This window comes from Eufriesea mexicana, unplaced genomic scaffold (assembly GCF_001483705.2).
Source record: "Eufriesea mexicana isolate 0111107269 unplaced genomic scaffold, ASM148370v2 scaffold54, whole genome shotgun sequence".
Taxonomy (NCBI): domain Eukaryota; kingdom Metazoa; phylum Arthropoda; class Insecta; order Hymenoptera; family Apidae; genus Eufriesea; species Eufriesea mexicana.
In genome coordinates this window covers 561269-571563 of record NW_016908236.1, presented here as the reverse complement: position 1 = coordinate 571563, position 10295 = coordinate 561269, and the positions used below count along the sequence as shown (strand labels likewise).

The 10295-nt window shown below is 38.8% G+C and overlaps 1 protein-coding gene across 1 annotated transcript in view; it reads left to right on the top strand.

Moving 5' to 3' along the window:
* The first annotated feature begins 2720 nt into the window (after positions 1 to 2720).
* Positions 2721 to 10295, top strand: part of spri (Src homology 2 domain-containing protein sprint) — a 47002-nt gene continuing 39427 nt past the window's right edge. The window contains exons 1-2 of the mRNA XM_017909977.1: positions 2721 to 2848; positions 3422 to 3566. Of these exons, the coding sequence (XP_017765466.1) occupies positions 2721 to 2848; positions 3422 to 3566 (273 nt within the window). The remainder of the gene's footprint in view (positions 2849 to 3421; positions 3567 to 10295) is intronic.

The following is a 10295-nucleotide window of genomic DNA, read 5'->3' as shown; positions in this document are numbered from 1 at the left end:
TTATGAGAAATAACCCTAGAATTACCAAAATATTCAAAATGACATTTGAATTCAGAATTTTTAATTTTGCAATTAACTAAAGCATATAGGTCAATTTAAATTTTATAATTTTATGAAAATAATTCCGATATTAATATTTATACCGTGTAGTATATATCGTGTGGGATTGATCATTGTAATAACCTGATGCAAATTGTATTAAAAATATGATTGCGTGGTCTATTATAATGAACAAACATAGAGCGAGCTTTTGTATTAAAGAGCTTCAATAGATTCGAAAGTTCTAGAGACTCCTACGCTGAAAAATGATTAGAAAGCATGTCTAAACGGTACTAGGCTATTGTCAATAACGGAAGAGATTGAATCCATTGTTGAGCAAGAGTATAATAGTGTCTATGGTGTACTCTCTATGTACATTAAATTTACCATAAACGTACTAAAGGACTTTAGTATGGATCACTGGCTTCCAACCAATCCCCTACGATAATTTTCAAATATTCTGCAAAAATCTAAAATGATATGAGTCATCAGAGTCATCGGACAACTTCCAGCAGTTAATAAGAATCTCAGTGTGAGACTCCTATTCCTTCATTTCACCCTTATCACACCGCCTATAAATTATTTGATCGAATATTACATGAGTTACTCAGAAGCCAATGCGGTTAAGTCGATTTTTTGATATTTCCTGATTTTTGTAAATTTTAATGGAATATATAGTAGCAAAATACTACCAAACATTGAGAGTATATACTATACAGTAAAATACTCTTTATAGTTATTGAAGGATTGACTCGTTACTTCAATTTCTTTAGGTCAGATAACCCTTCGTGAGAAAAGGAAGCGTTTTACGTATTGATAAAAATCAATTTTCTCAATTTTTATTTTGTGAACGCATTGGCTTCTGTATATAACTCGTATATTACTTGACTCCCTTTGTTTCTTCATAAATCAATCGCATAATTCATTGCATAAATAAAACCTGTAAAACATATTATTTGTATCATTTCCTGATTTTTGTAAAATTTAATGGAATATATAGTAGTAAAATACTACCAAACATTGAGAGTATATACTATACAGTAAAATACTCTTTATAGTTATTGAAGGATTGACTCGTTACTTCAATTTCTTTAGGTCAGATAACCCTTCGTGAGAAAAGGAAGCGTTTTACGTATTGATAAAAATCAATTTTCTCAATTTTTATTTTGTGAACGCATTGGCTTCTGTATATAACTCGTATATTACTCGACTCCCTTTGTTTCTTCATAAATCAATCGCATAATTCATCGTACAAATAAAACCTGTAAAACATAAAAGAACCTGTACCAAATAAAGCAGTTAAAATTCGCTGGGATGGATAATGAAGGTCCTCCAGAAAAGTGACTCACCCACTCGTCCAATTACTCCAGCTGTTCTTCTCTGCAATCTCGCAACGAAAGTCGGAAATTGCCCGAAATCCAAGCTCCGTCCCGATCGCCCGGTGCAATCCCCGGAGCCGGGATCCCAGGATCAATTAGTCCAGGGCTCGTCACGGGGCCAGCGGTTTCTCTCCGCCATCTCGACGGAAATTACGCCGGCGTGCAGGTCTGTTTACAAAGCGTGCATTGTCCCCTCGAGTGGAGCGGAGGCGGCCCAACACGCCACGGAGGATTTATCCGCGAGTTTCTAAGCGATTACCTGCGTCAGAGCTATGGCGCAGGTAACGAGAGGTCTGCTGCCCGGCGCTTCGCGATGCCGAATTGAACGGTTCCAGCCACTTTTGTGCTCGCCTCCACCCCTCGCGGCCTTTCTCCCGAGATTTCACCCGATTCCCGTGGCTTTCCGAGGCAAATGGGACGGAAGAACCTGGTATTTGCTAGGAGAAACGAGTACCCTAGCGCAGGAGGGCTCTTACACATCGAAGACCAGCTTTCTTCTTCGCTCAGGGGATTTGCTTGCTTTCCTTTCTTTAAACGTTTGATTAACGTTGAGGTTATCGAGTGGAGGGTGGTTGGAGATGATCTTTATAGTCGTGGTTGCGTTTAATTTGGATTTTTTGGTAAAGTGGGACTGGGGGTGTGTTTTTTATGTATTTGACCACTTGACATATTTTTGCATAGATGTGAAAATATCTAATAAAATTGGTATTAAATAGATATCAAAATTTGGTTTGCTAACTCACAGTTGGAAGAAGGGATGATCGTTCTGCCCTGTTATTAATCCTTATGTAACAACAGTACTTTGTCTCTGCGGTCGTGCGTCACATGGGAGGTGACAAGACAGAAATTGTTCGCATATTTACTGAGACCAGTTACAACCTAGTGAGAATCACGTATAAAATGCTAACGTCCAATAAGGATTAAATTAACGCGGAACCTCTGTTGTCAACCTACCAGAATATCTTACCAGAAGTTCGGGACAAAATGACAGTTTTCTGCTCTCTGATACGAACAACTATCTAGCATTTGATTTAATAGTACTTTATTACTGGAGAACTGGAGGATCTCATAATCCATTAAATCTTTAAGTTGTCCAAAATGTAGTTGACATGGAACAAAACCTTGGAGACTAATGACAGAAGTTAGAATACTACCAGAAAAATTCCCAATCCATGTCTCTGTATCCATATTAATCATTATTTAAGTGAAGCCTGTCGATCAAAATCTGAAGGATCTCATAATCCATTAAATTTTTATAATCGTCCAAAATGTAGTTGACATCGAACAAAACCTTCGAGACTAATGACAGAAGTTAGAATACTACCAGGAAAAATTCCCAGCCTAAGTCTCTGCATCTATATTAATCATCATTTAGTTGAAGCCTATCGCTCAAAGTCTGGAGAATCTCATAATCCACCTGGCCTTTACAAGTAATTAAAATACATCCTACGATGTGCCAAATCCTGAAGATTAATTATCGATCAATCACCCCCTAAGATAAACCAAATCCTCGAGACCAGTTACTGATTAATCGTCCTTTGTTGAACCCAATTCTTAAGACTAATTCTGAGCATCGAAACAATCCCGAGGGAAGATCCACCAAGAAAAATTTGCACACTTGGTTACGTAAACTCAAGGTGCATGCTCGTAACGAAACGCGCAGAGTATAAGCAGCCCTCTGTCACATACTTCTACTCAAATTAGACCTCTGGAGTCCCCGTCTTGGCTTCTTATTTCCTCGTCTAGCCTTACGTGATTTACTATGTCACAGTGGTGCAACGTTGCGAATGCCTAACGATTTTATCGTGACGGATCCGCAGATCCGATCTGCGCAATTTCAGCCACTGAAAGTTGTTAATTATAGTCGCGCGACGTCGCGGGGAATGCTAATGGTCTTTCTAACCGCGTGAAAGCGGCTCGAAATCGCGTTACTTATTTGTCCAGGCGAATTCTAGCGGACGACTGACAGAACGAGGCTAATTAACGAAACGAGAGTAAACGAGACTTGTTTTCTCTGTTCGCAGGAGCGATGTCTTCCTGGAACCGTATCTGCAGCAGCATGGAACCGTTCAGGTTGTCAGCTCGCCGAGCACGCCTCCGCCAAATCCGCTGCAGCATCATCAGCTTACGCAGCTACATCATGTACAGGTGAGTTGGATCGTCTTTCCCTTCTTAACGTACCGAGTTTACATTCGAGTACTTTGGATGAAGTTTGACAATGACAGGTTTGCTGACCACGAGGATGAGCTTAGGTTCCTGATGGTGTTTGGGTTCTGACGATTATCTAATTACGTTACGTAATGACACGAAGAAGATCTGTTCGTCTCTTTGGCTTTGGTAGAAGTGTTGGGTCAAAATATGGTCAACCGTGACCAACCCAAATCCGATTTTTCATAGTTTACGAGTTGAATCCACGATTTGGGAATAGTAGGTCTACTGAACTAGGTCTAAAGAAACTAGTCGGTAGATCCAAACAGATACACGTGACTAGTCATAGATATTAGTAAATGAGAAGATAGTTTTCCTGACATATCACAAAGCTCTGCCAAACGTTGATTGTCAACTGTGCTTCAGATGCTTGAAAGCTCTGCCAAATGTTAATCATCAACTGTGCTTCAAATGCTTAGAAGTTCTGTCAAACGTTGATTGTCAACTGTGCTTCAGGTGTTTGAAAGCTCTGCCAAATGTTGATTATCAACTGTGCTTCAAATGCTTAGAAGCTCTGTCAAACGTTGATTGTCAACTGTGCTTCAGATGCTTGAAAGCTCTGCCAAACGTTAATTGTCAACTGTGCTTCAAATGTTTGAAAGCTCTGCCAAACGTTGATTGTCAACTGTGCTTCAGATGCTTGAAAGCTCTGCCAAATGTTAATTATCACCTGTGCCTCAAATGCTTAAAAGCTCTGTCAAACGTTGATTGTCAACTGTGCTTCAGATGCTTGAAAGCTCTGCCAAATGTTAATTGTCAACTGTGCTTCAATGTTTGAAAGCTCTGCCAAACGTTGATTATCAACTGGACTGTCAAACTGTTCAGCTGCCAAAAACTGTAACTGCAGCATCGGTCACGTATATAAATATCAGACAAAAGCGTCTCTTGCTTCAATGTTTGAAAGCTCTGCCAAACGTTGATTATCAACTGGACTGTCAAACTGTTCAGCTGTCAAAAACTGTAACTGCAGCATCGGTCACGTATATAAATATCAGACAAAAGCGTTTCGTCTCTCCCTTTTTTCTTTTAATGATTATTTTCATTAACTATGGCGTGATACCAGTACCCTGGTGCTGAAAGATCATTTGCACTGATTTCTCACGTACGGTTTAATTTCGCTTTCAAAGTGAGAAACTCTTCGATCTAAAATCGAAATTATAAATTGAAAGCAGGGTACTCTTATTCACACATAACAATCGCGCATTAACGGAACAATGGAGGAAGATCATGGAATATAACGAGCTCACAGGGGCACCCGAGCTCTCAAACGGAATCATACGTTCACTCGTCGCAATAATCAGCGAAAGTACCCTGCAAGGAATTCTGAAAATCAAGTTTCTTTTTAAAAACACATCGACCAGGTCTGCGATCGAAATTTGTATTTCAAACGCCGATGGAGAATTACGAGTGCGATCGGGAAATCGCAACGACTGCGGAATACTTTCCGCGGCTTGCAATTAAGGGATTCGCAATTAGCTGCGAGGGTGTTCAGCACGCGTTGCACGTCCTCGTTTAATCCGTTTAACCCGAAACGCCGTTGTGTGTCAGTCTGCATTTCAAATTAAATTACACTCGAAACTCCGGCACGCGGCGAACCCCTTCGCGAATCCTCTTCGATTCTCCCGCGTCCTCGTGCAACCCCAGCGGAAGAATAGGGGCGCGCGAAAAATCGGGAACGATCGATGTTCGCGTTGTGTCGGTTTCGAGCTGTCACGAACGCGTGTCGAGTCGCTTCTCGTTATCTTTTCCCGTTAATTTCGAAGCCCGTCGCGAAACGAGACCTCTCCATCCAGGCTTTTCAAACGCTGTTCGTGTCTGTTGGCGCATAGCTATCTGTGATTCCAGTTGAGATAGAGACGAATTAATTAGTGGAAAAATTCGTAGACCTCGTTTGGTGTGGTAGGATATTGAAGAATGAATTTCCCTTGGTTCATTGGGAAGCGGTATATAAGCGTGTATAGGTATAACTGACTATAAAATCGATATGGAGGTAATTCTGTGTTAAAAAATAAGTAAAAAATGTGGAATACAAATTTTTTCGTACGAGCAGCCATTTTGGAGAATATTGCGGTTGAAAATTTAATGGCGAGCGCGTAAGTTACTATATCTAGTAACAAATAGTTATAGCTGAAGTCGATAGATTTCGCTGTAAGTTACTATATCTGGTGTTTTTAGGTATTCTCAGTGAAACGAACTCTTTTACACGAATATAATATATAACTGTAATATAATAATTTATTCTCGTCATAAATATTAATATCCATAAATCTGGTCACGTGACGACATAAACAAAGGGTACGCCAACAGACGTTCGAGGCGAATTTTCTCGAAAACAGGGCCTCGTATGCAAAAATGTTATTCTACATTTTCGTCTTGCTTTTTCACGTAGATTCGCCCTCTATGATTTGTTCCATCGGTTATGGGATATTTCGTATATTCGGATTTTCGCAAATTGTTATTCTTACACGAAATACGTATCGGATAGGATCGTGAATGGCTGGTAACGAAGGCAATTCCAAAGTATACGGCGAACCCTTCACCAAACGAAGCCAACTGGAGTAAAACCTCCGCACTCGAACAGAAAAGCCTCTCGTTGGGAAATTGTACCTCGATGCACAGAAGTGCTCGGTTAAATTACTATCGTCTCATCGAAATTCCGAGACCTGGTTATCCGAAATGAGTCGAAGTTCGTGGGAATTTTCGTGCGAGTAATAATTAACGAAGAAATTAATTTCTGTTTTCGTGATCGAGGGGGCACCAGACTAACGTATGACTCGGTTAACAGGCCTACAAATTTATGCGAACGCAGATATATCCTAATGATCTCGATTTCCATAGAGACCCCGTAGCCACGTTGGTACCCATAAATAATCACTAAACGATACTCGAACGTTAAACGATCGCAATCACGCCAGCTCGTGTCGCAATAAATCAAGGCCGGCGTCGATTAAAGCTCTCCCACCTCTTATCCAACTCTGTCGATTCGAATAATCCCACGATCCCCCTAAATACCCTATAAAAAGGGTCGCGAAAGCCACGTTCTCACTGACGCGAGTTGCTCGCCTGACGAATCCGGGACGAAAAAAAAATTGAAAAGGAAAGCTGACGATCGGGAAAACCGTGTCCGATCGGTCAGCATCGATCAAAGTGCCTTGTCAGGTAGGGAACTCGCGATTTCGAACTGTTTTCAGGTAATGGTCCGCGATTATCTTCGATGGGGTTTGTACTGCTTCGTCAGCGGAATCAATAATGGGGAAAAAAGGAAATTTCGAGATTTTTCTGGTATAAACGAAGCTTCGGAATTAATTACGCGATTTACCATATGAAAAATGCTTGGTGGTCAAATTTTAATTTTGTCATTAATTTTGCATATTTGTAAAAATTGCAGAAATAAAAAATCTGAAGCTAGGGATTTTAATCGGTTTGGTAGCTTAAGGAATATTCAACCCACGAGCTACGTGTAATTATATTTACAGCGGATGGGGTTGCACGGGGTGTCTAATGAAAATTCAGTCTGCAAATTGATTTTCTTAAGTATTCACGAGGACGAGCGATATTTCCATGGAAATTAAAAATCTGTCAATATTCGTAACGCTGCCTGTATGGACGTTTTCATTTATACCAGATATATCAACGCTTGCACCTGAATTAAAAGTCTGTCGATATTAATGACAACGGGTATATTAACCCTTTGCAGTCGTCTGCTGCCATTACGGAAATATTGATAACCTACAATCTATTATCTGATTTCATCTTCACTGATAAAAATAGGAAGATAAAATACCTCTATAAATAAATTCGGTTTTAATAATTTTTAATACTTACTAATTCGGTGCATTCACATTTCATATGTATAATTAATAATTCTTCGGTATAGTAATCCGTAATTTTATAATTTAATACTTGGAAGACCAAATTATTTTAATAACGTTCTGTTTGTTATAGTATGACGGTAATTTTATATGAAATCGCAGTCGTGTTAACCCCTTTGTCTGTAATATCCTGCGAGACTCGTAAGGAGATTGGGTCGAACACGAGTATCACGGGCGAGAGACGTGAGTCGTGGACACAAGCGAATATGAACATCGCGTTGAAATTTATAACTCTTCTCTTCTCAAAATTTGAAAATCTTCCACTTGCAAATTGCTATTTTACCGAAATGTAATCTTTTGGCAGTATAAAAGATGCCTCTATCGATCATAATACACAACATTTTCATTCGACGCCAAAACAAAAATAAATAGTCGAAACCGCGTATAAGGGATGTTCGTACCCCATTCGATATTTTATAATTCTGCCAGTGTCTGGTCAGGGTTTCTGCCCGTTAATTCCAGTTCATTGCTTAATCTCGATCCCTGGTGGCTCCTTTCGACCGTCGTAAAACCATCCAGCGGCCAATTCCATCGCCGGAACGAGTGGACAAAGTCGCGATTCGTGGCCGCGGATATGGAAATCTCTGGCCCCCTTAAGCCGCAATTCCGGGGGTGTAAATCCCGCCTGATCGTCGTACAATACACTCTAATGCAGCATTATAGCGTCGCGGAGGGAGACGGCGAACGGGTTCACCGGTTATCTCAATTTGCAGCCGATGCCCATACCCCTTTTATTTGTCGCTCGTTTAATCGTTCCTCGACTTTTCCCATCCGTCTGCCGTTTCTTTCCTTTCTTTATTTTCTTCTTTACCCCTTTGCTTTATTATCTGTCTATTGTTTCTTCTCTTTTATTTCTATTTTTCTTCTCTTTTTCAGCCTTCCTGGCTTTCATTTGCTGTTTCTTGTCTTTTGGGTCTTTCTTTTGGCTTGCATTCGACTGTTGTTTCTCCTCTTTTATTTTTCTTTTATTTTCTTAGCATTCTTTTTAACTAGCATTCGTCTGCTTTCCCTTCTCTTTTATTTTTCTGTATTATTATCTATCTATCGTTTCTTCTATTTTATTTTTCTTTATTATTATTATCTATCTATCGTTTCTTCTCTTTTAGTTTTATTTATTATTATTATCTCTCTATCGTTTCTTCTCTTTTAGTTTTATTTATTATTATTATCTATCTATCGTTTCTTCTCTTTTAGTTTTATTTATTATTATTATCTATCTATCGTTTCTTCTCTTTTAGTTTTATTTATTATTATTATCTATTTATCGTTTCTTCTATTTTATTTTTCTTTATTATTGTTATGTATTTATCGTTTCTTCTCTTTTAGTTTTATTTATTATTATTATCTATCTATCGATTCTTCTATTTTATTTTTCTTTATTATTATTATCTATCTATCGTTTCTTCTCTTTTATTTTTCGTTATTATTATTATTATTATCTATCTGTCATTTCTTCTTTTTTATTTTTATTTTTCCTCTTTCTAGCCTTCCTTCTGGCCAGGATTCGTCTGTTGTTTCTTCTCTTTTATTTGTCTTCTTTTCTTCTGTATTTCTTTCATTATTTACCCTTCCATTTACCAATTGTCTGTTGCGTTCCTTCCTCTTTTTAATCTCCCTTCACCATGTTTCTGTCATTACTTGCCTATCATATCTCTTCTTTTCTTTCTCCCTTTTTTCCTGCCTTTCCCTAACCTCCCTTCATCGTCCGACCATCGTTCCTCCCATTTCATTTTCCTTCCTTCTTTTCTGCCTTTCCTGTTTCTTCTTTTTTTCTGCCCCCCTTTACCTCTCTTCTCCGTCGCCACTTCCGGAACGCGTCTCCGCGGCAGCGTGGTTTTTATTTTAATCGTCGTCTTTGTCCGAAGAACGATTATCGCCGTCAACGAACTACGAAGAGAAAGAGCAGTATCTCGGCTGCTCGCTTACTCCTCGTTCACAGGGGCGAAGCTGGTAATGGAATCGTAAAATGGTAATTATGCGCGGTTGGCGCGGATGAATGGGAGATTCATCCTATTTAAAATGAGTAATTCGTTCCTCCCGTATGAGTTATTGTTATGAAACGTACAGGAAACAATAATAATAACAGCGGGAATAACGAGGTCTTTGTTGGGTAGCGATATATCGGTGGGATAGAAAAGAGGGTGGATAGAGATAGAAGAATCGATGAGATGCCCGTTCAGCGAAGAGATAATTAAAACGGTCGCTTGTCAAAGTAATTCGTTCATCGGGGTTCGTGGAAGATTAACAGTTGTGTCGCGATTAACTAAAAATCCTGTGTCTTCCGGTAAACAAGTTTTCATCGCGAGCTTTTAAAACCTACCCTATCTGTCAGGTGATTAAAACGTCAGCGGGAACACATGCTAGCTATACAAATCACTGTTATTGGTAACGATATTGGAAAATACAAGGGGATTAAAGATGCGTGATATGTGGGAGAAGAAAATTTATAAAACCCATTCTTCTCGATACCAGAGCTGGAAAATACAGGGGATTAAACATACGAGTGTTTATGCGAGTGCCTATATACAGTGAAAATTTGCGGAAATAATTATTATTGAAACAGTATTAAAAAGTACAAGGGAATCAAGAACGTAATATCTGGAGAGTAGAGTATTTACAGTAGTCACTAACAAAATTAAAATAAAATACAGTATATGTTATATATAAAATATGAAACACAACATATATATATATATAATGTTCTATATCTTCCATATATATATATATATATATACATACTTACCAGAACAGAGAAAAATATGTATAGTTTTATATTAAAAACGTTATAACGTTAAGA